Here is a 27858-nt window from a genome sequence, read left to right as displayed (position 1 = left end):
TCATTGTTTCTCTCTCATGCATTAATATTAGATGACTTCATTCTTCTCCTTTTTTTCCATTTTGAGCATAGACCCAACATAAAATCTGGAAAGATTCTGGACAGTTCTCTGCCTGTGTTTATTTCTGTCATGTGTTGTGTTATGGTTCAGGGAATTTTGAGAGAAGAATGACTGAATTAAGGACCATTCTACAATTCTTTCTCCCCCAGAGCAGAATAACCTCTGCATTTCCTCCACAGTTGTTTCCCTGTCTTTCCCCAGATGTGCAAGACTGATCCTGCTGACCAATGAGGATTTCTTTGCAGGTGACACCTTCCAAATCTTCTGGCAGCTACACTTTTGAAGAACATTTGCAGATACAGTGCTTGGTCTAGACAGAACAGTGCAGAATGTGCTACAAATACCCATGTAGACACTGCCGCAGAAGCAGTACCTGCTAAATTTGGCATCACTTGATATCATACAAATTTAGAATTGTGAGTTGAAATCAGTGTTGTTTCCCATCGCTCTGCAAGGATTCCTGAAGCTTCTGATGCCATTTGCCTTGTCTCTTAAAGAAGGTGGTTATCTTGACCCAAATCAGAGTGACAGCACCTCAGCTCTGCCTTAAACACCGAGCCCATGAAAGCTCCAGGTGATTCATACTCCCAGCAGGTGCAGGGAGCTTTGCATTCTCCCTTTTTAAGGAAGGAAAATCGATTTATTTTGCTGCTGTGAAGTTGCAGTTTGTTTTTAGACTGGAACCCCTCAGAGCGGTACCTCAGAAAGCAACACAACAAAATGGGGCAGCTTTGGCCTTGATGAAATTCCATTCACATAATGGAAGGATATATTCATACATTTGGCCTACTATCTTTTTTTCACTGTAATATATTAAGAAAAAGCAGCCAACACATCAGGCAGCAGCATTAAAACAGTTCCTGTAATGCTTACTAATTGAAGTAAATGGGAATTTGGCCTGAGAGAAGACTGCAGGATGCTTTCCTTCAAATTGCAATAACATTAAGTCATCCCTATTGCTGCAAAGCAGATTCACAGCAGAGTTACTGGTCATAATGTGAATTTTCTCTTGCTGTACACAAAAACATACGTTTTGTAGCTCAATTTTCAAACCAGATTAATAGTTTTGAGTGGAGCTAAACACAGCACAGAAGGGCACTACACAAAATGCCAGTTGTTGAGCCAATACACTTGAAGGCTGACCTGCAGTAGCCTTATTATTTCAGGCCTGGATCTCTTTCAGTGGACATAGACAAAGTGATCATATTGTGCTTAATTGTGCCAAATTATGTCATGATTTTTGCAGCCTGGCTAATTGCCTGATGGGGCTTAGGCTGAGACCACCAAACTCATTGCTCATCTCCCTAGCTGATTTCAAATCCAAGTCTTCATGAGTGACAAATGGGGGCATTGTTTCTTCCTCCCACTGTACTATTTTATTCCTCTGAAATTACAGTTATTAAAATGTTTCAGCCAGTTGAAATCTACTAAGGCACATTAAAATGCTGCAAAAATGCTGTATCAAAGTGGAAAGGTTTTAAATCTGCAGTTCTGTCATAGGATAATGCAGTTTAAATATAGTAACTGTTTTTTCCAGTCAGCTTGCTCTTTGATTTCACGGTATTATGTCAAGGGGTTTTTTTTCCTCTCTCCCCCTATAAGAAGCTTATAGCTTAAACAGCAAAATGCAAAAAGATCCTGACATGAAACCTTTATACAAACCCAGCAGAGAAATCAGTGATAAAATATGAGTTTGAATGTTGATAATTAAGGTGATCTGAGTTTATTCTGAATAATTTTTATTCCTTGGCAATGTGTGTTCCTGTATCAGCAGCAGGTAGAATTTGACTTCCACAGAGACCAGGAGAATGTGAACACAAAGGATAGTGTTGCTGCTGGGAGATTTCTAGAACTGGATCCCTGTTCCTGCACAAAGCAGCTCCTTGCTGCCTTGGAATTCTGATCTCAGTGAGAGTAACTATAAGAGATCACAGTTTGGGTTGGTACATCTCTTCTTTTATTTCTTTATCTTATTTATAGTCATCTGTTTGTCGCTGGAGACTCCATTAGAGTATTTGCCACAATAATGTCCATTTCCCTGCTTGGAAAAATCCTTCTGTCTATTCCATTCTGATTTCAGTAGGAAATCTAAAAGTATGGGAGAGAGAAACATTATGTCAGAACCAAGATCCACGGTACATATCTAAAAAAAAATAAGTTATCCATATTTGATGGCCAAGTTGTTTCTCTGGAAAAGGAATCATCTTGACTGTTATCTTAAAAATGCACAACAACTTTAGAAATAAAGCACTGGTTGGTGCCCACGAGATTTGAATTCTTATCTCATCCTGACCTGAATTTTCCATCTAATTAAGGTCTAATTCTGATTAATTTGGCAGCTCGCTGCCATTTTTTTCCTATGTAAATATTCCTTGTGGGTTTCTGGATCTCAGTTGTGCTCTCTGTAGAAGGGGCTGAGGATCCTGCTGAGCTTGTGGGGGGCTGTGTGGCCAAGCACAGTATTTATAAAATGGCAGTTTGTTGTTTGTAAGGTGCTACGGAACTGCTCTGTATTCTATATCTGCAATGAGTTGATGGGTAATTGTAGTGTCATAGCTGTGATCATACTGTATAGTATGATCTGTAGAACTTAATAGTGCAATAAGAGTTGAATTATTTTCCTACAGGACATGGGCCACCACTTCCTGAGCAAAGAAGTGGCTTCGGTTTGGAAGCCCTCAGTCAGGAGAGCAGAACCAGTTTGAAACTGGACACGTGAACACACAACACAGCCTTGTTTCTTACAGTGTTAAAACTGGTTTCTTTTTGTGTTTCTTGAGTATGTTAGATACACTAATGTGGCATTTAGAGTTTACCTTTCACTCTCTGCAGGATGTATTTTACACTGTTTATATTACTCGGGGCCAGGTGAGATCCCCTGGTCCTTGGTGGGCTGATGAAAAGTCCTGGAAGCTCCCAGCTACAAGGCAGGGCAATAATTGCTCTGGATTTATAGTACCATTGTATCCCTCTCTAGGGACACTATAAATTCAAATTCCTTTCCTGCTTCATAGATATTCCTGGGAACAAAACCAATTTTACACACTGAAAGCAAAACAGTGGATTGTGCTCATGCACATTGCTTTGCATGATCCCATCTGGGATAGGATGGATGAAGGAAAGGATGTCCAAGAAAAGTACAAACAGCTACACTTCTTATGTATTTGTATGTCTGTGCATGTTGATATTTATATTTGTCTGAGACCAGCAGTGACAACCAGGAGATAGCTCAGTAATGCCAGTTTTTTATCTTTTCACCTTTTATTTACTCAGGCTCTGTACAGTAACATTCCTCAGTTAAAGTGAACCGTCTGAATGACTTGGTTTTGAAACTTTTTCTTTCTTTTTTTAATCTCTTGACCCCATCAGAGGCTGTAATCAAGGTGTTTATACAACAATATTTCCTTTTTTTCAGTGTTATAGCACCGTAACATGAGCAGCTCCACCATGCCACAGGTATCTGTCATTCCACAGATTTGCTGAATCACAGTAAAAAGTCACATTGTCTGACTTTTCAAGACTGAAGGGAAGACATGCAGGTGCACTCCATTCCAGCAGCAATAATGTAAGATTGAAAAGCTTCCCTTAGTCATGGAGATGACTCCATTTTCAGCCATTGTTTGGGACTGATGGCACATGACTACCACTTCTCTTAGATGTGTGACACTTTGTGATATGACACAAGCTGAAGTTTCTGTGTTCCTTGTGGAGGATTTCCTCCAAACTCATAGGTAGTTATTAGTAACACAGTGAAGTAACACACTTCAGTTTTCAGACACTGGTAAAGTTCTTGTGTGCCATCAAACAAGCTCTTTTACTGGTTATTTAATATAAAATTCTTTTAAGGGGATTTTTTTTTCTCTCCTATGAAATAAGACAAAATGAGGGATTGAAACCAAATGCTCTGTTTGGTTCACCAGTTAAATTCTTCCAGTCTGAACCCTCAGAAATCTGCGAAACCCGCAATCTACCAGGTTTTGTTTTTTAAAAGGCGATATTTCTGTGGTAAGATTAATGGGTACAATTAAAGTGTGTCTGTCACCTTCCCCTTCCTTTCCTAAGGCCTTCACAAATGCTTCCTAACATGGGCTGCTCAGGAGGAAAAGACAAGCTGCTGGACTGTCTTCATTCTCTATTAATGTGACTCTAACCAAGCCTGAACACGTTTTTCTTTAGTGGATTAAATGTTTTATTGATCTGCTATGTTTCCACTTCCTCACCTCATTTCTACCACTCAATACAACCTATATAAGTGTTTCACAGACATGAGAGATTTTCAAAGAGGCTTTAACCTCCAAAATTACCTCTGGTAGTTTTTGGTCACTCACAGGACAAAAATTCTTATGGTTTATCTCTCAGAGCTCAAGGCTTCCAATATGAGAGATCTGGTTATTTCTGCTTCTTAGAGATTTATTATATGTCAATGGTGTTGCATGTGAACTCAAATTATCCTGACCTACAATTCTCGTTCTATTTCAAGGTTTTGGATTTCTAAAAGATTGTTTAACTCCTGGGTGGGTTTTTTTTCCCCAGTTCTGTTAGAAAAAGAAAACCTCCCCTGAGTCATATTTTAAAAATACTTTTAAGCTCTTAAAGATGCTTCTGCTCTCATGTCACAAAGCAGTATTGAAAAGATATTCATTTTACCACCTACAATTGCTCAGATGGAGAACTTAAAGAATTCTTTTCCACTCCCATGTTGAAACTGTGCCGGCAGCATTCCTGTTCCTAGAAGTGAGCTACAACCTGCTGTGTGCAGGTTGAGAACAATGCTATCAAGCTTATAATTTAATATTAATAAGATTAACAAACATCATTATTATTATTATTATTATTATTAATAATAATAATAATAATAATAGTAGTGCTGATACTGTGGTCGCTGTTACTTGATTTATTATTTGCATTTGCAGCTTCCAATCCGGGGTTTCGAGCATTTCATAAACCTCCATGAAAATGAAAATTGTGTTCTAGAACATCCCTGAGAGAACAGGATTGTCATCCCCATTTCACAGGAACGGGAGCTGAGGTTCAAAGTCACAGTCACACAGTCTATGGCAGAACTAGAAATAGAAATGGTCTCCTGGCTCCCAGTCCTCTTTCTTCTCCAGTCACCCTAAATAGTTTCTGGTGTAGTTTTGTAAGACATTTATCACATGATTTTCAAAAATCCTGTCCTATTTGTTAAGGAAAAAGTAAAAAAATCATTTATAAAAATTAAAAAGTGATACAAAAAGAGACTGTCTAATTTTTGAAAGAGGTTGCTGAAATGATTTTAGCTGTTTCATGGACAATGCCATCCAAGTTTCATGAGTTAATCCTGACCATAAGTACATCTAAAATAGATATCTTTGCCTCCAGCTGATCAACAGGCTTACTGCCTAAATAATTTATGTATAACCAACTAGTGGAAACTAGATCTTCTGTGATTTCCCCAGACACATATTCTGCATGTATCATGTATATCCTTGCCTATTTCTGATATTCATTTGAAATTCAGTTGGGACATTTCAGAACACTTTCGTGCTCCAGCTGTATAGCTCTAAGAAAAAGCCAGCTGGAGACATAATACAGAATCCCTGAACTGGGCAAAATACTGTTTAAGATCCAAGTGCATAGTAGATGAAGATTCTGACTTTTTTTTTTAATAAACAATGGATTTGAATTTTAAAAAAATACAGTTATAACTCTAACACTGGCCCATGTGGGCCCTATTTTCTTTCTGCCCTGTTTTTATAATAAAATTATGGCATTTAGTAACAAAATTCAGTGACAATATAGTGATAGGCAGATAAAGAGATAAATATGAGGTATGAGAGAATAATTAAATAAAATAAAAAATTAAATAATCTAATTTTCTTGTTTACAGCACAGGAAATATGGAAAACATACAGTACCAAATTGTGCTTTTTGGACACATTTGTGTAATGTTGCCTTCCATGGACTAGAGAAATGAAGCTTGGATTAAAGCTCACTCCACTGGGGAGAAAACAGATTTTCTTTTCCAGTGTCTTCAAACAGAAAGCAAAAGCTTTTTCAGACGTTGTCCTGCCTTGTTCTGACTGCAAATTCGAGAATCTGTTTCACATCTATGCCTGAAATGGAAGGTACAGTGCAAACTGTCTATCTGGAGTTCATAACTTTTATCCAAAATTTTATCCTAACTGGAAAATATAGCCTGTCTCTTGTGGATAGCAGCTGCTAAAAGACAATTCCTGCTCAGTCTGCTCTGCTGTGCCAGGAATGCTGGGGACTGTTTACTCTACCTGTTGAGACTTGCTGCAAAATTAGGGCCACATTGGAGCTCCAATCAGCCACTCAGGAGGGGGAGGAGGAGCCCCAGGTACTCCAGGAATACCTGAGGTGTGGCAGCCAGAAATTCTGCAGCACTGAAGGAATACAACCAGCAGTGCTGCTGCTCCACCTTGGCTCGGCTGCACTGGTTGGTGCTGCCTTCACCTGGGGAGCTCCCGGCGGCACCGAGCTGGAGCAACACTTGGGGAGCTCTTTGTACCTGTGCAAAGGGAGTGAGAAGCACTGTGGTTCCAAAAAATACAATTTTCCATGCACGTCTGCCTCTGCAATCCAACAATTCCCATCTAGTCTCACAGTTAGCAATGTCACCATGTCGCCCTGTCCTGGGTTTGGCTGGGATAGAGTTAATTTTCTTCCCAGGAGCTGGTGCACTGTCGTGTGTGAGCAGGGGCTGTGTGGGGTTTAGTGCCTCCTGGGTTAAACCACCTCCTGTCTTTGCATATTCCATCTCTGCACAGTTGAAATTCCTTCAGGCCTGAGCCTCGGGGCGGTGTGTTAAGTTCATGTACCATTCCCAAATGTGAACTTGATTACCTTGCAGATACAAGAGTTTACTCATTTCAGATGTCACAGAAAAGACTTAAGAAGAAAGACAAATGAAAATCTCCTTGAGAATGGTAAAGACATGGATTGTTTGTGGCCTGGATCCACGTAGCACCTGTTTATGACAACTGTAGGAGGGGATAAGTGGATTTGCTAATTCATATTTGCTGTGCAGAACTCCCTGCTGCTCTGCAAAGCAAGGAGATCTCCCTGATTAAACTGACCTTTAAAGACAAGCACCACTTTTTAAAAAATGTCCAGTCACTGAGCTGTGGGAACCTGGCAGGTATTCCTTCAAAACCTGGGGATGCTCATCATCCGCAAGAAAATTTGGAGCATCCAATATCCTCGTACATTGAGACAAGTTGGTTCTACCTCGTGACATCTGTTAAGGCCTCAGAATACTGGAATCAGCATTTTATAGCCATTTCATGCTGAATTTGGGTGCTGGAGCCATGAACAACTTCTGTTGCTTCTGTGTTTCTTTCTGTACAGACGTCGTGGCTGATGGGAAAGGGATGTCTGTCCATGTGGGATGGGATGTGTGCAGCTCATCTCAACTGCTTTATACATTAACAATTTTTCCTTGAAAAACTGTGGTCACTGCTGGGAACCAAGACTTTCCGGTTAAATCCTTTTGTTTGGTCCTGGCTGACACATACAAAGTTGGGGTTTGTTACTCTTTGTGTACATTTTGATTCCTTCTGAATCATCCAAACAAGAGGCCTGAGGGCCATGGTACACCAAAGCAGTACTAGGAGTTTGGTTTTTTGCTGTTTTGGCTCAAAGAAGAATCAATTCAATTATTCTGATTAGAAAATAGGTTCAGTTAAATTCATTCTCACTTCAATTTGGGGAGAGGACATTCTCCCTCTCCTAAGTGTGATGAAATAAAAAGGAGACATTGAATGGGGTTTTTATGGAAGAGAATATCAAAATCTCAGGCTATAAATTCACCATGACAGTAGAAATATGTGTCAGATTTTTTGATGGGTTGGCTTTGTGCCAGCCAGCAGTTCTTCCCTCTGGATCATGTGTTGTCTACATGAACCTCTTTTATTTTATGCTGCCATAATCTTTATATGTCTGTCCTCTCACAAGCTGAATAAATGTCACACAGTACATTCTGTCCCATCTGTCACAAATGCTATTGTGTGTCTGGATCCATATTGGATTAGTATTGATGAGAGATCCCAGGTATTTTATACAGAGTGAGTATCAAGGAAGATGTATAGAAAATACAGAACAGGAACAAAGCTCTTTTGGAAGTAGCTGCATTAAAGCAGCCTGTTGAAACATGTTTTGGAAGGTCATTCTCTTATTTCAGAGATGTTTGGGAAAGGTCTGACATTTTTATTAGTAATTGTTTATTCTTTGAGGTGTAAACCAGCTGTTGTGGCTTTCACAGGACAAACTACATAAGTATCTGCGATAAAACTTCCTAGTAATATACTCGTAGAAAATTCTAGAAAAAGCTGTCCCAGACATAGAAATGCCACAATGTCAGATCCTCCCAGACCAAAAAAGTATGATGCAAGATAGGCAAGATAGGAATCTCCCTTTTCTGAAGGCATAAAGTTTCCACATTTAGCTCTGGAGTTCCATGGCCTTCCACCTGCCACTGGGCAGAGCGGGGACCATTTGTTGGCTTGCAGGGCACTGTCATTTCAGAAAGAAATTCCACTTGAAATGGAGAAAGTGAACGTTTCTGTGAGGTATAGATTCAGTTACTTCCATGACAGCTGTTTGCAGAAAGAAGCCAAACACTTCAGAGAAGGATTTTAAAGAGGCAGAAATTCTCAACAAACCACTCGGCTTTATTTTAACTGCATTCCCACAGAAACAGCAAATAATTAATTGAGGCCAAAATACATGTCATACTGAGTTTGCATTAGCTGGGAGTTTTGGAAATAATTAGGAGCAAAACTGTTAATGCTCCATTTAAATAGCTGCTGCCTATCTGTCCAGTCTGAAAGCCCAATCTGTTGTGTTCAATCAGCTTTCAGCTGCTACTTGCCAGCAGCCTAATTCCCCAGTCTTGTCTCTGTGCTGTGCTTGTGCATTCCACTACCTGCTAAGTTAAACCCTGCAGTCCTGGTGCTGCAGGGAGATTTCTGGTGCTATTCAAACTATCCTACTGGGTCAGGATTTATCCCCAAACCTGGAGGCTCTGGGGATCCACACAAACATGCCTGGTTCCAGGGGAGCCCCCCGTGGGTGAAAAGGGGAGTCAGCAGCTGTGGGGTCCATCTCCCAGGATTAGGGCTGTGCTCATTCATACCATTCTCTGTGCATTTATGCACTTTGGACAAGCTGTTGACCTGCACTGTGTCCATCTATTTTTCTAAGTGATCTAATGCAGAGTAAGTTGCTCATCTGAACTGCTCTTCACCATGGTCACACTGCAATTGATACCATATCTCGGTTTTCCTACATCTGTGTTTCTGTTTCCCATTCAGTACTCTGGCTAATCATTTACATTGCAAGAAGATTTTAAAAAAAAGTAATAATTGAACTCGTTATTGCTTAGCTTGTGCAAATTGAGAGTGAACTCTGCAGGGGAGTCTCTGCTTAGGCCTGGCAGTTCTGAAGCTGTGTGGGAAGTGCTGGAAATACAGTGCAGTGAAAGGTGTTTGCAGGTGCAGAGACATTCTAAGCCTCAAACCTGTACCACCAGTTCTTTGCCGAGAAATGTGTATTAAAAATGACAAAGTTCACTGCTGAGGCATTTGGAAGGAACTAAAGAGCAATTCATTGACCTTTGCAGATTAAGTAATGCATATTGTCATAAGGAAGTGATATTTGAGTAACAGCAGCAAACGTACACAGTCATCTGCCATTAACCTCTCACTGGGAGCAGGCAGGATCTCCTGACCCAAACATGGGCCGTGTTCTTGGCATGTTGGAAATATGTTTTCAGTGGACACATCAGTTCTCTGAATATGTCAGAGGATGCTTTGTGCTCTGCCTGCCTTTTTTTTTTTTCCCTGGAAGTGTACCTGGGTAGGAAAGAGGGAAGGAGGCTGTGGAATGGGTGTGCAGGTGGAATACTGAAGGTTCTGTGCTCTGCTCTCAGGTCGAACAGGGGCCTCAGTTTTCACTGATTTAAATGGGACCAGTGTTTGTGTAACTTCTACTTAAAGGGAGCCACAAACAGCAGTTTCACTGTTTTTGCAGAACATTCTATCATGGAAAGAGGACATGAATGAAAATGAGCCATGTCTATAATTCAAAATTTGAATGCAATAAAAGTTAAATATGCTTTTTTTTTCTTTTCTAATTTGTTAGCTCATTTATTTAATTTATGGGAAAAAAATTTATAGGAAACTTTTTTTTTCTTTCTTCTGGAGAACAAAATAATCTGTTCAAGTGCAAATGAATATGTCATGTTCTTATATGACTTGCAAGAAGATGATTAGTGGGTCTCCTTCTCCAGCCTTTCTTCCACTTTTCTAATTCTACAGGAAGATTATTTTCAGACTCACTGTGTTGATCTTTCTTTATGTGGCTTGTTGCACACTGAAATAAATTTGCCACACTCTTGCTAACTCAGTGTTTTAAAAACTACTTCTTTTATTTTGAAATTCTTGGTACAACATTGCACATTTAAAAAACTATATCAGTGGAAAAGAAAAAAAAATCTGTTCATCAGTCTTAGCACTTGAGCTCATAATTGTGTGTCAGATGAAGAAAAAAAAATTGGAGCTCTCCAGAGCCCCTGGACAAGAGAATCACTTTCCCTCGGGACATTGAGATAATTTATCTGGGTGACTTATTAAAAATGCCAGATAAGACTGAAATTTGGAGAGGCTGAGCCACGTCCAGGCTCAGCCTTTGGATTATCAAGAATAAATCCAGCAGCTGGCATGTGAATATGATAATGCTGTAGATTCCAGCATGGAAACAGGAAACTGTATTTATGAGGCAGAAATATATCAGAGATTAATTCAGTTCTATATATAATATATACATTTTACAGATACAAAATCCTTGCCAAAATGTACATAATTTACAAGTACACTGAAGTTAGAAAATGCCAGAATAAAGGTTGCTTTTCCATGTATATGCCCTAAAGGAATCTTTAATCACAGGATTCCTGCCTGCTTTTTCTAATGCTGAAATTTTCTAATTTCAGTGTGTGCCTGACTTTGCAGCCTTAATACTTTCTCTTTTAGATAAAGACTTTGGGATGAATTTTCCCAGGTCTTAAAAAAACGTTGGTAAATGATGATATTCCATCCTACCATCATCAGTTTATAACCTTTATGTGTCATCCCAGGAGCTTCCTGAGTGGATTTACCTGGTGATGGTAAAGCCTGAGCAATGATCCCATGTGTCTTCTGTGATGTGACATAAAGCTACAGGTGTCAACAAGACTCTAAGGTAAGGGAGAACCTGAGCAGAGTTTTAAATTAGTTACTTATTATTACTCTCTCTCATCCTTTTCCCTTCACTATAGTACTTATTGTGCAACCATTACCAGCAGCCACGTGAGCTTCCCACATGCAGGTCATTTCTGCTCATGCAAATGAATGTAAAATGTTCATTTCTGATCTGCTAACATTCAAAAGCTACTTTGCACTTGGTTTATGCAGCTGTGAATGATGACACATAATGCTACAGCCTGCAAATCCAGGGCCCATGTGCTGAGGAGGGTTCCACTTGCAGCTGATTTTTCCCCCGTGATTGTAAGTCAGAGTAGTCACAGTGAGAGCACAGAGGTTAATAATGATTTACACACACTCACTGCACTGAATCATTACTCCTTGTCTGCCTCTCTCTATTGTGGATTGAAGACTGTTGATCAATAGTGGCAGCATGCAAAACCTCATAAAAATTGTTCATTTCCTAGAATCTGTTTCCATGCTTAGGCATTTTATATCTATAACTGAGGGGGTAACGTTTCACATCTCTCTCTGTGCGCAACCGAAATGCCCCAAAATTAGTATTCACCTCTGCTGCACTCCCAAATTCTAAATTGTCATAGAAGAGGAGCTTTTAGGACCCAGGAACCTGACTCTAATGAGAGAACTTCAAGGTAGGAAAAGATCCTACCTGTGAAGTTTCAGCCAGGGCGTGAGAGGGTTAAGTGCTTACTGTATGTTGCTTTTTAGTTGATTAATTTAAGCCAGGACTATGCACCTAGTACTGAAACTGCAAACTGAAGGTTCTCTGTAAGATCTGGAAACAGCAACAGGCTGGCTTCCATAAATAATACTGAAAGTTAAACAGTGATTTCACAAGGTCCAGGACGTAGTATAAATAAGAAAGCAGAAATATCCAGGAAATCCTTGGTTAACAAATGTTTTGTTTTAAACATTATATGCTTTTCTTGATCTCTGAGAATCATCTTCACAGCAGACACTAAACTGAGAGAAGTAAAAATAAAAATTTTCTCTGACCTGAGCAAGATATTTTGTCATAGTGAAAGCAGAGTTTGTTCTCAAGCTTTTCAGTGCTAATCCAAAAGCTCACAGACCTGGCAAAAGGTAAGAAAGCAATGAAATACTCTATTAATGACACCAAGCTTGTGTCAAAAAGTCTAAAATGCCATGTGCTGACACCAAACATTATAGCCTTCAGGAACTGCAGGAGATTGGATTAGTGCAACACTTGGAACTGAACAATCCCAAAGGATGTTTTGAGCATGTTGGGCCAGACTCAGCCAGGAGGTAACTTCATCAATTTGACTAAATTTATTCCCAAGGGAATTTGGTCCTTTTTGTTGTGGCCAAAATGCCACAAGAGGTTTAAATTGAGCATCTGTTCAAAAGTTATGATTCCTGTTTTTAAAGAAATAATTTTAAACAACATCCAGTTATTTCAAGTAAGCACAGGTACTACTTCACAACATTGATCCTGCTGTTTTCAGCTTTGGCTTCCAGACCAAGCAGGGTTGTTGAGCAGTAAAAAGAAGGGAAACAGGAACAATTTGGAGAGTTTTTCCACTTACAGTGTACACCATTGGCTGTTTTTATGCTCTGATTGTCCTCAGGCCACCCCATTCTAGATTCAGGACCTGTTTCAGTCACAAGTGTTCCTGTTCTGTCTAAAGCATCATCTCTGTCTGGTATTTATTACACAGTCCAGTGGACTGAACGACCTGTGAACGGGCCAGATGCCAGAGGAAAACAGGCACAGGCTGGGGGCAGCCAAAAACCTGCTGACAGTCATTGAGGAGCTCTGAGGGGTTTTGTCCTGGTTTGCTTTGTTTATGTTTTTTTCCATCTATGTGGTTTTTGAAAACCACAAACTCTAGTCTGGAAAAGACATATTTTGGCTTTGGACAGGTTTCTATATTCTGTCCAGCCCACTCAGCAGAATATTAACTTCTGCCATATGATTTGTTTTTTCTCTTACGGTCTCCATGGGAAAAAAAGGTGTTGGAACTGAAGTCCTTGTTTCGTGATGTTTAGGTTTATTATTTCTATGTTTGCATTACATGTAAATGAGGAACTGCATTTGGGAAAGAGTAAGGTATCCATCAGCTCCTGGGAAAGTTCAGGAAACCTGGTGCTTGTGTGAAGTGTGGCAGTGAGCAACCGTTCTGTATCAAAGGGGAGGATTTTCCTTATCCTGTCTCAGAGCAGTGGGGAGGCATTTCAGCAGCCCTTACAATAATTTCTGTATCTCAGGAGGCTCAGAGTTGCTGTAGCAACCTTTTCCTAGATAGGAATTTGGCTGGTGAAGCCCCACAGGAATCTGCTCCCACTCCTGTCTAACCTCTCACATCACCGGTCTCAACTGCCAGGGAGAAACCCCAGCTGTGAATCAGGCAGGGTGAGGGACCCCTTTCCACAGGTTCCTCTCAAAACTTTCCCCTAATTCCTGGGATCAGATGCTTTTTGACGATTTCCCACAGAGCCAGAGCTTTGCCATGTGTACAGAGTTCTCTGCCTGAACCTAAATTGTAAAAATGGTCATAGTAAATTTTGTGCACACAACCAAACCCTTATTCATGCACTTGCAGAAACAGAAACTGAACGTGCAAAAGCAGTTTGAGAGATTGGTGTGGGAAGTTTGACTGGGAGGCAGCAGTAGCTCTGGTGACACAAAAGAAGTATTCTAAAGTCACTGAGGGGATCAGGCAGATGGGAACAGACTTGAGTAGGAAGGAATATCGACAAGGTCCCCAAAGCCTGTTTCTTAGATTTGGATAAAAAATGAAGTGTGAAGTTGGTCAGAGAATGAGGGGATGCATCACTGCTAAACCAGTTCCTTCAAGAGTGTGAAATAATTTCTAGAGTAATTAAAGACAGTTTTTTGGCCTTCCAAGCTGCTGTGTGGTTGAGAATAATATTATTATAGATAATTTTGCCCAATGGTTGTAGAGAAAAGACAGTTATTTTAGACTCTTGCCTTTCTTTCTAATTCTACAGATGATTTCTATGGTCAAACCACAGCCCTTATGTAAAGCCTAGAGAACAATGATAGTAAAATTATAATTGAAACAAGACTGTGACATAATACATAGTTCAACAAACAAGCTGCCCCATATCTGGTACTTCTGCCAAAAGAAGAAATTGTGCTCCCACCTTACACTTTGCTCCTGCTTTCCATCCCTTTATCCTCCCTCACTGTGTGTTTACAGGCACTGGAAAGTTATCCAGGGTAGAAAAAGTTGATTTAAACCAGGTAGTTTCAGAGTTCAGCCCTACAAGCAAGTTCCCAGTGTAGCTGGCAGACAGGGCAGTCACACTGGGAACTGAGCACTGAGCACTGAACAGGGCTGGCTGGCTTTTATCCCTGAATTACTTTTCAGGTGAGTGGCTTCTGGAATTCTGCTTCAGGAGCACTGGACCAGCATGACTGAGGGATGGCAGAGGGCAGGGGGAGCAGAGCAGGGAACCCACTGCAGTGCCTTAAACCCAGACTGAGCCTGCAGAACACCTGCCTCGGTCTTTGGAGGGTTAGTTAAGCAAGCTCAGAGCTTATCTGACAGCTGCCCAATAAGTCTGGGTCTTGCTAGGACTGTGCTGCCTTCTGTCGTAACTCAGCTGGAGGAGGAGATGGCATAACTATTGCTTTCCTTTATGTTGTTTAGGGATTATTACTTTTTAATCAGGATATGTAGGGCCAGTTCATTCCTTGGTTTCCTACTCCCAGATCTGCTTCTGTAATTCCCTGTTAGTCTGCTTAGACTAAAATATCAGTCACGGAGCAGGAACCAAAATTGGTGGTAAGTTGAATTAATATTCTGAGCTGGAGAAGTAGATGGCTGAGGAGCCAACCCACACTCCTTTCTGCCAACTGTGGTGCAGGGCAGCTGCTTCTGGAGAGCAGAGGGCTGGGGAAATTAAATGTGAGCCTGTCCAGCAAGGATCACCAAAGGGAGCTGTGGAGGACTCTGGGTTCTTGCTGTATCAGAGATGCACCAGCTTAACCAAATAGATCCTGAGTCTGTGAGGTTAAATCAGGTTGAAACCCTAATGCTAATGCAAGATTTAACTCTTGCAGATACTATTTTAAGTTGTACAGACAGGTCAGTAAATACAACCAACTGTGAAAAATCTAGTTCAAAAATGTTTGATTTGTGTATGTATGGGGTGATTTTCACTGGTGTAAAGCACAGGTAAAGCAGGGTGAATTCCACGAGAAGGCAATCTCTAGCTCAGATTTTTTTATTTTTTTTTTTAAATACCTTACAGTTTGAAGCACTTTATAATTCTGCAAAGAAGAAGATCCATCCTGGCAGGTTTCTTGGGCTGCAGAGAGCTGTTAGGCCTGAGACAGAAAATGGGCCCATGTATGGTTATATCAGCTGAGCATGTCGCTGAGTGGCAGCAAGGAAGGCGAGTGGGCTTTGCAAAGCTGAGTGATCTCTGTGCTCTAGCAGAGGAATCAAAACTGAATATGGACTGTGCCCTAGTTAGACTCACTCTAACTATCCAAAACTGTGTGTCATTTCGTGCAATTTGGGCTGCAGCCTGGGCTCTGTTTCGGGGGTGTGTGTATGTTTTTTACTGTATATTTTTAAGAGAGAGCCCAGTTCTGAGGAATCTATTCCCAGCTAAAGCATACAAGCTCTGGAAAGGTCAGAGAGAGGCATCTCTAGCTTTGGTAAATAAACAAATCTCCTCTCTGTGGCTGGGATGTTGTATTAATAGCAGTAGATTTGGTTTCGCATTGTGGAGCTCCTCCTGTTTCATTGCTATTGAAGATAAGAGAACACAAAATGTTCTGTCACCCTCCCTATGAGAAAACAAGCCAACAGGCAGAGACTATTACATATTTAAAGATATTACTGAGGCAAAGACTTGGAGGGCACAAACATTCAGGTTTATATTCAGTAACTACTGGATACCATCAGTGGCACACCAGTAACTCAGCATTAGTTAAAGCCTTAAGTGAAAGAGTTTGCAAGACAAAGTCACTGCATAAGAAATAACCTAAAAATAAAGGTTGAGCCTTAATTTTCCCTTTTGCATTTTTCTCAGTGATTCAGCTGCAGCAAAAAAACTAACAGGTCTTTTCTGCTTCCTAACCTAGGCACCAGTCTGCTACAATCAGGTTTACTTCAGCTTGCAACCTGAAGTTATTCCTTCATTGCAGGATACTGGGATTGAAAAAGTTTCTCCAAACAGTTCCTCAGAGGAAAAGATTTCTTGTGAAATTGTAAAACCCTCTAACTTGGCAGCAAGCATGTGTAAAATAAATTAGCTGAGCTGTACCCTGGAGCTTTCCTACACAAGTAATTTGGGAATAATTAATTCTAAAATTTCACATGTAGCATATTTTACTTTGGAATATGGGCTCCTGAGTGGAAGGTAGTTCTAGCCTAGTGGATAAGAAGCATGATGGGAAGAAATTAATAATTTATCCTTGACTAGTTAAGAGATATGACACAAAGTATTGTGTCAACTTTTCCAACACTGGTCACCTATTACATGAGCTAATTAATACATTCTCAGGATGTACCTCTTGTCCTTAGTGGGTCCTGTTGGGCATAATTCCAAGAAGGAGAATGTCTTCTCTTCTGCAAATAAGCATCTTCTGTTGGAGAGCAGATTGCTGGAGATAAGTAAAAATAAACACGAACCAAATCAGATAATTCTCCTCTGAACAGGATTTTTCCTTGCCCTTGAAATGTCATCACTCCAGGTTTATTTGTTTCCCTGGTGCTCAGGTAGAGTTTGTTCTGAGGGAAGTTCTTCCTGCATGCAGGAGGCATTTTGTAAAGCTACACCTCTACATGGGATTCATAAACAAACCAAATGACTCAACAACAAAAAAAAATTACATGCAGTGAGATCTTTTTCTCTTGGGATATTTTTACTGCAAGAAAATAAAAAATATCGGCAGAAGACAGGAACTGAAATCACCAAAATTTTTCTCTCTCCAGTCTGACCAGTCTGGAATTTGATTTTTGGATGTGGTGCTTTGTCTGGCCCTCAGGTAGAGTCCACCTGTCTGTCTGGGAAAAAGAGTCTCAGCTGAGGCTGAGGTGCTGCTTCCATGGAAGTGTTTGTAAGGGAACCCATCTGCTATACTCATTGCATTTTACATAAAAAAGGGATTAATTATTTCTTCCAGATCAGCACATATGCAAATTCCTCTAAAAAATTCAAAAGAAATTCTGGGCAGAGACAATGGACTTCCTTGACAGTTTCTGATGAGTCTTTAAGTTGATTATAAATGTTCAGAGAAAGTAACAATCTTAGCAGTTAGGAATAAAAAAAAGGTAATTGTTCCATATTGTAGCTTCCTTACCATTTGAGAACAACCCCAAATTTAATTCTGCCATCACAGGAATTTTTGGCTGAGTTACATGTGAGAAACGATTTCCATTTTGAGCATGAAATTTCTTTTAACTGTGATTTCTGATACAACATATGCCATAGAAATGAGGAAAAAAACCCTACAGTTACTGTGAGGGCCTTCTGATCCTTCTGAGGGATATTGTGTGCCTTGGTGTGTCGGTGTTTGAAAGGATTTCATCGCAATGGTTTTGGAAAGGAATGAGTTTTATTTGTACCTGATACCAACAAGGTTTTCTTTTTCAAACAGATTTAATAGTTATCAGAGCACTGCTGTGAATAAGTGATTCGCAATAAAATTAAAAGTTTTGCATGCAACATTTTTGATCTAATTACATCATAAGCTACTAAAATTGAAATATTTAGTTTTATTTTAGGAGATATCGTTGTGGAATTTCAAAGCCATATGTAATGACTACATTTATGTACTGAAAAAGTAGCACTAGAAACAGTGTCCCAATTTGAATTATCTCAAGAATATAATGTTCTTGAAAGGCAACAGATATTAAACACCCAGTACATGAGAATAATTGGGAAATTCATTCTTTTGTAACTTCAGTATTTATCCAGCTTTTTGGCTTTCTGAAAATGGATTAGTGTAAAGAATGTCTTTGCAACTGAACTTCTGGGTGGTGATTTTGGCAGATCAAACCCGATATTAAGAACTTAAAATTGTTTCAACAGCACCTGAATTTTCCTGCAAGGTATAATAAAAGGCAGCAAGCAGGGCCCCAACTGTATAAGCAAGAATATAATACTGTATAATTGCTGTTCTGCTTGACAAGGTCATAATCTGGTTTCTGATTACATGTTAATGGCAGCAAATTAAGATACTTCGAAGAAGATGAAGGCCTAACATGATTATTTTAGTATTGCACATATTTTTGTTTAAAATTCCTCTTTTCTTTCAGAAAGAAGTCTGTTCTCTGAGCTGCTGGAGAACAAGGGCAGCTCAGGCCACCCCAAACCTCGGGAGATCGATGGTGTCAGCAGCTGATGATCTAATTCGGGATTATTTGGGTCAGACTCTTTTATCCCAGGTAGGTGTGACTTGATTGACTCAAAAGAGGTTAGTTCATTCAGTTCAGAGGGGTTATGGAAGGAGGAAAGTCTAACAATTCCTATAAGCAAACATTTTTATTTTGCATGGCATTTTTAGGATATTGCATGGATTGCTGGCAGTCATGCATTTATTATTACATTTGTATTAGTTATGTGCATTTTTAATAAAGCTTGAGATGAAAGCATTTACTCAGAAAAACACTATTACAAATGTTTCCTTTGCAACTTATCTCTTTAGTTTTGCAAAGGCAAATACCCAAACCAGACTGGCACAGTGTGCAATCATTCCTGTGCTCATACCTTAAGCTGACCATAAACAAGACACATGATGATAATATTATTACATTTTTTTATTTATTTTTTAATTACATATCTTAACTTTTCATTGCTTAAGAGACTGAAAAATGCTGTCTACTTGAATTACATAATAACCCATACCTGGATTCCAGTGTCTTGGAGTTTTCCACAGTTTCTTGCATAAAGCATTTTTATAACCTCCCCACTCTCATGTTTTACCTCATATTATCAATATACAGACCATGTACAATGTGTCTGGAAATTATTGTAGCACTAAACAAAAGTCATGAAGTCCTGCCTTAACAGGAGCAAGGCTCAGTGTAAATGATGGGGTGCACTGATCAGGGCAGTCTGATTTCTCTTTGCTCGCTCCAAAATTCCCGTTGAGGAAATCAGAAGGGATCTGTCCAAGACATGACATCAGGAAAGCAACTTAGGCTGATTTATATCATCGAGTAGGCGACAGATTTCCAGAACTTTATGTTCTGGTTTAACAGATGTGTGTGTTCTGTGAGGGGAGGACAATGAGTTTATGGAGAAAAAAGCATTGCCTGGAAAATCAAAAGCCCAGGTGATTCTCCTGCACCTTTGTATTCCATTTTTTTAGACACACAAAGGAGATGAACACGACCCCTCTGACAGAGTTAACCAGAAGTTATGAGCATTAATTTCCTGCCTCCCAGCACTGGTTGCCTGGTAAGCATTTCTTAAGTGATAAAATTTCTATCTTGTTTTCTGCTGTTTAACTTTGTGATCACTCAACATCCCATTAGGGGAGCAGGTTTTGATGAAAGGGAAGATTTCACCTTGGCTTATGAGCTTTTTAATAAAACAGTTGTTACTTTCCTAATTTGTCTCCAGACTGTCTTGAGCTGATGCCTGAAGCACATTGAGGACAAAAGGAGCTGCAGACAGAGGTACAGCTCTGCAAAGCATTTTCTTTGAGTGGGAAGGCAGATTAGGAAGCTCCAGCTCTTGTTCCCTGTGTCCCTTGCTCCCAGCTCCCTACCTACTGCTCTCCACCCCTTCAGTTGTGCTTTCACAGTAATTTTGTGGCTATAAACTGAGCAACTGAGTTAATAATCATCTTTCACCAGGATATTGTGATAAGCCTGGCTGTGCAGCCCCACAGAGTTGTGCCAGCACAACTGAAAAAACCATTGTCACCATAATGCCAAGCTGGTTCAGACTGAAGTGCCACAGAGCAGGGCAGTCCCACCTCTTCCCCTGGCTACCACTTGGGTTTTCCTGGCTATTCAGTACCACAGAATGTGTGAGTATGTGCCAAGTAACAACTCCAGCTAAAAGCAGAGTTCTCACTGCTACTTTACTGGAGGGATTTTGGCTTTGAAGAAGCTTTGGCTTAAGTTCCATACAGTCTATGCAGCACCCTGGATTTAAGAAGCTCCATCTAAATTATTTCTTTTTTTGGCCTTCTTTTAGATTCCAGGTGTGAATTATTGCTGAATTTAATCTCCTGGAAACCTACATCCTCACTGTATTCAGGGAGCAACCACAGCAAGTGCAGTAAGAGGGCAGGCTTAATCCATGCTCCCTTAGTGTGTGCTTTTCCTGCAGCCAATAATCACCCCCAGCTTAATTAGCTAATGTTGTGTTTGGGGATTCAATATTTATGCATCAGTGAAGCAATAACATTGCAAACCACTCTATTTGTTGAATGCCCTTTTATAAAAATTGGATGTACCCACATAGATTGTTTCAAACAAAGATAAATTGCACCAGAATGATGCATTTGCAGGTAAAATTGGCTCTGATGCAGATGCTGTATCAAAGAAAAATTCCCTTATTATGAAACTCCAGTATCCATGTCTTTTCTTGGAGGATAAATACTGTAAACATTGCTGAGCTTGTGATGAGGAGTTAATCTGGTTCTAATGGAACTACTCAATAACAGGTTGTACATCTTCTAAGTAAGGAGAATATCTCCATCAAAGAATTTTGAGTTGGTTTTATTTTTTTTGTGCTGACTAAAGAACCTGGTTTTGTTGTTTTGGGGTTTTTTTCCCCAAAAGTCTAAATTTTCTTTTGAAAATTTTAACTTTGCATTATAAAGTTGTGGGGCTTTTTTAAACGTGATTTTTCAGGTTTTTTAATGAAACTGTGTGAACATTTAATTTTTTTTCTTCTGTCAAGACTGAATGTTTTTCATAGGGAAAATGTTTTTACTCCCCTGTGGTATATCTTTGTATCAACAGAAGTTTTTGTTTAAGGCCAAATTTATCAGACTAAATAGGAGCTTTCACCACTGACTGGGTTATTCATTAACTGAGGTTACCCTGGAGTTGTTCTCATATATGAAAACAAAATTTAGTGCTCAGTGATAAATCTGCTGCCCTTCTATTTGAGGTCTAATCCAGCCAATTCCAGCACTCTGAGGACAGACAAGCAGAAGCAGCAGCTTTGTCTGCAGCTGCCTGGGGCAATAAACCAGAAGCCCAAACTCTCTCATCCCTTACCATGCTCCAAGCCAGCCACTTTTTCTCTTGTAGGCCTTTCCCCTTCATGCATCTTTACAGTTTTTGAAGACAACATTGAATAACATTCAAATAATATAATATTCAAAATCTCTTTGTTTCCTCTGATGGTTAAGAAAAAATTGAATTTCCAGTTATTTCAGCTCAAGGTTATATAATTAATGTTTCAGCTGCAGCACAAAGGAGACAATTGTAAAAAACTGAAATGTGCAGAGAACAGGCCCACAAATATGAGGCTGCCCAGAGTGTTGTGTCCTGGTTTCTAAGAGAGACCTTGTGAGACTGTGTGCACACTTGCATGCACATCCAGACACACAGGGCTTCTCTGTAGGACTGCTTCTCCTGATCTTATCTCCCTGGGATTATAAAAAGATCTCAGGGCAGGAGAAAAATCTCCCATTTCATTTCGTTGACTCCATTAGCTCGATGAAGGTGCTCGAGATGCTTTCTGTGTTTGAAATTCCTCGTTAGAGGTTAATTAAAAACTCCTTCAGGAGTTGTCTCTGTGTTTGTCTGTGTCATATTTGTTTGTTTGTATCTGCTACGACCTTTCCAGTGAATTATCACATCGCAAAGGTACAGACATTGTACTCCTGAATTACTTTTCAGGCAGTGGCAGGGTCAGCTGAGGACACTCAGAGCGAGGACTGACCGGGGAATTCGGTGACGTTTGCGTGTCATTCCTTTATGTCCCAACACTCCAAACCTCAGGGTTTGGATGAGGGTTTGGGGGTCTGAACAACCATGCTCAGGACCAGAATCAGGAAGTTTCTCAGGGAGATCAGCCTGGGAATCCTGGGAATGCCCTGAGACCACAGCACAGAGACAAGGACTGGTTTTGCTTCTGTTTCGTTCCATTGTGGGGTTTGTTCATCTAGAAAATAACATAAATAGCAGCGACTTGCTGATCTGGCTCCATGGCCAACAGACTTACTGAGAGTTGTTTGTCAATTATTTTGGGATTCTCTGATGAAAGTTGCTAAAGCAAATAGTTTATTTTATCCTGATTTGTGCATATGGTAATGCAGTCACACAGGCTCCCAGGATCAGAGTTGCTTCTCTTAAGCTGTCCACAAATACTTTACATGACAATGCCATAAAATCAGGGAACTGGATAGTCTGGAGTTAGAACTTGAGCCATCAGTCACAGTCAGGGTGTAATAGAGCTATAAAAATGTGCATTGACACCGAGTGTGATCAAAGTCATATAAACAATATACTCCCAAGCAGCTTATTTACATATGCCACTGTCAGATAGATTGCATGGCATGTCTAGATTTAATTTCCACATTATTTCTTGGATTTGATCAATAGGTAACACTGGACAACATTATGATTGAAGAGAGTAAATACTGTGCAGGGGAAATGACCAGAACACTTACTCTGTCAATTCTTTTATTCCCAGCAGTGAAACTGCATTATCATTGCCACAAACTAATCCCATTTTGTTCCAGAGTGCAGGATGTCTGTAACAGAGCAATACAAATGAATTAAAATATATTGATTGTATAGAAAATTAAGTGCAAACTATTTAAAACATCTTAAGTGATTAGATGCAATAAAGTGTTACAGATACGACTGCACAGCTGGCAAACCCAAGTGAGGAGAAAACAATCCCCTGCTCCCAATGGGAGAACCTGGCTCCCAACCTTGGCTTTTCCACTGTTTGTGCTGTGAGGGGACAGGTGTCAGCCCCATCCCAGCATTGCCACTCCTCATTTAGACTTTACATCAAGTCTGCGTGAGCTCTGCCTTGAAATCTCATTTTTCATGTTTATAAGCAAAGACAAACCCCTGTTTATTAGCTCTGGTTCTAGAGGAGCAAAGGTGTTACATAAAGGGCCGCTGATATTTTGGATTACACAACATTTTTAAGGGACATGTGATAGTCACAGACTATTTATATGTACATTTGAAAGTAACTCTTGATTATCTAAAGTCATTTTTATCCTAAACAGATCAACACTGCTGAGAACGTACAGAAAAACAATTCTGTGATGGCATGAAATAAAACTGCCCTGTTTGTGGGTACACAAAAGGATTCAGGAGTATAATTTTACTCTCTTAGACCAAATGAAGTCCTAAATTGGAAAAGCAGCTCTGTCCAAGGTCGCCTCTGTTGTTTCCAAAAATATCTCGAAACAAACGCAAGAGGGGCACTTTGTTGGGTGTTATCTGGACATATATAGTTTCAATCAAATTCTTCAACAAGTGTCAGAGTAAAAGTCCAACGTTTGTCTGACAGTGCCAAGTCACCAGCAAGTGAATCCCCTCAAAGGGTGAAAATAAATTTGATACCAGAATGAAGAAAAAGGTTGAAAATAAATTTAATAACGGAATTAAGAATCATGGGATGTTTTCTTTAAAGCCACGGTAATTTGGGATGGAATTGTAAACACCTTTTAGATATTTCATAAAAGGATTGTCTAATTCTTTCCACAACACAGGGTGAAGTGTTACAAGGTTGTGCTAGTGATCCCAGGAAAATATTTATAGTGCTTTTTCCAGTATATGAGTTCCCTCTTTCCCTCTCAGCGTTTTACGATCAACCTTCGCTGCAATTAAACCAACAAGCAGAAAAGAACCTTCCTGGGACGAGATTTTAAATGGATGCATTTCCCATACAAATGATTGTAGAATACAGAGTACAAGTGATTGAAGTAGAGATAGTAAATAAAAACCACAAAAGGAACAGCACAACAGTAAGAGCCCACTCGGAGTGAGCCACGCTCCATCTCGGTGTTAAAATCCAGATTGCTCTCTAGTTCTGAGCTGTGGGAGATGTTTTCTGAAGGAGATTTAATGTCAGGATGATGCTGTCCCTGCCCATGAAATAATAAAAGCCCAATTTTCCTCACTACCCTGGGAACATCCCCTGGATCTCTCCTGCTCCCTGGCTTGTGCAGCACCTGAGCAGAGCCCACGTGGAGGAGAGAAACCGTTTGGGACAGGAGATGTAACGTGGATGTAAAATATTAGTGGAACAGGTTGTCTGTGGGTGACTTTCAGTGTTCTCATAGCTCTGTTTGCTTTGTAACGTGCTATAAAAACACTTCAGGCTTTAAGCACAAAATGAGGGAGATGGGGACAATGTTTTATAAATACTTTAAAAACCTCCACGTTTCTAATGCTGCAGTTCCCAGAATGTTGGTTTAGAGCACTGCATCATTTTAATAGCAGTTGGTAAGCAAAATGTATAATTTTAATGTGTTTTTTTTTAATTTTAAATTTACCCATTTTTTAGAACCCCAAATTAATCAGCCCTTTTTGCTTTTTTAGTGGTAATTCTTTTTTAGTGGTAATTCTTCACTAATGGCTCTAAGATTTCTGTGATAATTGCAAAGAAAGGTCTAAACACCAGTTTACTCATCAGAAAATGCTGCAATAGTGTAAACCAAGTAAACTGCTGAATTATTCTTATTTTATAACCTTAGAGTTTCAACTGCTATTTAAAAAACTGTAATCCAGTTTAAAAACCCCAAACATTAAAGTCCTACAAATTTTAATTGCATAAAATCTTAATGGATTTTATTTTTTGGCCTTTTTTTTTTTCAGTATGAACTAGTTGTAAAATTTATAAAGAAATTGGGAGATTAATTCCTTCATTATTTCCCTCACCTGCTGATTATTTGTATGTGATGTATGTCTTTATGGTTTTGTTAAGTGCAAAGCATATTTTCTATTGCATTTCAGGAAAAATAAGTAGAGAGAGAGAAAGAAATTCATCTTTGAAAACTGGTAAGATCCCATTTTCCATATTTCTATCAACTGCATTTTTCCTGGTATTAGCAAAAAGTGCAGGATTTGGCTTTATCCTGTTTCAAGAATAGACCTAATTAAGTGCTTATTGTATAAAGGAGTGGGTTTAGAACTTGCAATAAAATTTAGAAGCTTAAAATGACATGTTATTGTGTAGTAAGAGACTGAACTGAAGCAGGAAAATAGACATTGGCTGGAGAAGATCCATTTGCAGAAAAAGAACTCCAGTTCCTGGCATTCAGCAAATGCTGCTTGTTGGTATCTTAATTAGCAAAACCATATTTTTTAATAACTTTACAGAATGGAAGTGCAAAAAAGAAAAGGTAAAAAATGCACTTTTTTATAACAAATTTAAATAATGCCTTTAAATACAAGGTAAAGAATGCAGTTTTATTCTAATGATAAACACTATTAATTCTTCAGCACTGGATTTGTGCAACAGCCTCTCATGGCTGTCTACTAAAAATCGAACTATATTGCTCAGGACTTGTTATTTGAATTGTTTGGGCTGGGAAAAACCTCCACAAACACTTAATTTTTGTTATAAATCAGAATGTGTCTAGTGAAACGTTGATTTGTGTTGGGGAGAAATCGTTATTTTAGATAATTACCATGATTTTTATTCTCTGTGTGCTATAAATCAGGTGCTGGCCCTTTAATTCCTGCTTGTTCTGTCAGGATGAAGAACACGGAGCTAAATCCAGCAGACCTTATTTTGGCAAAACTCCCACTGAAGTCGGAGAGGGTTTTGTCAAAGTAAGGCTGGTGTGGTTTGTCTCACAGTTCCTGAGGATTATTTGGAACATGTTTGCTCCCTCTCCAAACCCCCAGAGCTCCTCACCCGGGGTGACATCACCAGGGAGCAGCCTGGAAACTGGAATCATGAAAATCAATGTCATGCAATTGTGGAAAAATACCCTTTTCACCCACTGACCTTGGGATAACACGGATTGCCTCAAGAATTTGGAGGCTGCCACTGTGAAACTACTGCTACAGAAACAGACACTGGGAATTTGGAGAACCCGTTTTAAATTCATGCTGAGAATTTAAAGGACTCTTGAAACAAGCTGGAAATGGGTCAAATACTGATTGTGAGAGAACAACTACCCACATGGGTGTTGCCCAGACAGGTGGGACCTTGTGATAAAGCTGTTGATTTGTGCAATGCTTCCTCACTGGAACACCAGCACGTCCATGGGAATGTCGACCCTGTTTCCATTCCAGGTTGCACAAGAGAGAGGCAGGTGAAGAGTTAATTGTGTTCCCTTGGCAGGAACCTACGGCTGGGAGTGATAACACCAGGAACACACAGGCTTGATTTTTTGAAGTCTTGAGCAAATGCAGGGCCAGAGAGAGAACCCAGATCCACCAAGGACCAGCGTCTCCTCATCCCCAGGCAAGGTGACAGAATAAGTGTCCCAGAATCACAGAATATTCTGAGTTGGAAGGGCCCACAAGGATCACCGAGTCCCACTCTTCAGTGAATGTGTACCCGCCTTTCCCCCAAAGGGACACACCTTCCAGGTGACAGCGCTCCACCCTCCATGTCTTTCAGTCAATCACCACCTGCCTCCATGTGGGAGCTGACTCCAGGCTGGCCAAGCACTGCCAGAGAGCTGATTTAGGAACTGGACTGGCACTGCCAAATGGCTCTGCATCGATGGCTCGCTGGGCACAGCCAGGGAGCTTTCACTGCCGTCCTTCAGGGCCAGGCATGAAATACTGGTCCAAGGAGAAGCAGCTCTGAGCTGCAAGTCCATTTCCTGAACCAGCAAGTCACCAGGAGAACAGATTCCATATTGATTATTGGGTAGTAAAGTGTCCCTGCTCGTTAATCACAACGTCCTCATCATGAGGACATTTCCAGGCACGGAGCTGCTGCTGAACACTTCTGCTGCTCTGTGTTTTGGAACAGTGAACAGCATCACACTGCTCACAGTAGGGAAGTCTTATCAAGAAAGCTCTGGAAACTGGTGCATGTAAACACAATAAATGCAAAAGAAGGGCCTAACTTTTATGATTGTGGGCAACTATATGCATGTGACAACCTGAGCAGTAGTATCCATGGGAGTGAAGAGACAGAAACAAGTAATCCTAGATTTGGGTTAGCTAAGGAAGTATAAGAACATTTATTTTAGTTATTGTAGTTCAAATGGAAATAAAATGGTACCACTAATATAACCCAAATGATGTGGTACCCAGATGGTAAATGACTGCTCCTTTAAGAGGGTGGATGTGGTGTTTTCTCATGCCTGGAACTATTTTATCTCTCAGGTCTATGTGGAACTTGCTGTAGCTCCAAGAACAGCTGAAATCAACATCACTAAATCCCCCAAAGCTGCAGAATATTACAGTAGTCTTACAGCTGGGTTGCTTCCTCCTCCAGTTCTGGGTAAGGACAAGGAGAAGCCTTTGGAAACAAAGTGAGCTGCTGCTCATGTGACTGCTCAGATCACTGTTCCAACCAGCAGAAATTTGGTAAGTGCTGCAGCCCCGAATTTGCCCCCACACACTTTTGATTTATTTGGACCTTCCCAAGGGGAAGGCAGGTATTTTGCCATATGGGATGT

The 27858-nt window shown here is 40.0% G+C and overlaps 1 protein-coding gene and 1 long non-coding RNA gene across 7 annotated transcripts in view; one reads left to right on the top strand and one right to left on the bottom strand.

Moving 5' to 3' along the window:
- Positions 1–1994: 1994 nt before the first annotated feature.
- The window catches only part of IFT81 (intraflagellar transport 81), a 66208-nt gene continuing 40344 nt past the window's right edge, over positions 1995–27858 (bottom strand). Inside the window, exons 17-20 of one of the 6 annotated variants that reach the window (XM_064675100.1) lie at positions 22912–22995; positions 16837–16929; positions 12321–12397; positions 1995–2148 (exon numbers count right to left, since the gene is read on the bottom strand). In XM_064675100.1, coding sequence (XP_064531170.1) covers positions 2018–2148; positions 12321–12397; positions 16837–16929; positions 22912–22995 — 385 coding nt within the window. In that variant the 3' untranslated portion in view covers positions 1995–2017. Of the gene's footprint in view, positions 2149–12320; positions 12398–15545; positions 15643–16836; positions 16930–19146; positions 19438–20702; positions 22404–22911; positions 22996–27858 lie in introns of those variants that run through there. The other 5 variants (XM_064675101.1, XM_064675105.1, XM_064675103.1 and 2 more) reach the window with 5 other exon arrangements.
- On the top strand, positions 2092–19952 carry LOC135424167 (uncharacterized). The gene is made up of 6 exons (XR_010435101.1): positions 2092–3625; positions 5930–6167; positions 11198–11301; positions 18587–18715; positions 19642–19730; positions 19896–19952. It is a non-coding gene; the product is annotated as an uncharacterized LOC135424167 (long non-coding RNA).

Source organism: Pseudopipra pipra, chromosome 18, assembly GCF_036250125.1.
Source record: "Pseudopipra pipra isolate bDixPip1 chromosome 18, bDixPip1.hap1, whole genome shotgun sequence".
In the NCBI taxonomy this organism is placed as follows: Eukaryota; Metazoa; Chordata; class Aves; order Passeriformes; family Pipridae; genus Pseudopipra; species Pseudopipra pipra.
Note: the sequence above shows the minus strand (reverse complement) of the source record. Positions and strands in the feature narration are given on the sequence as shown.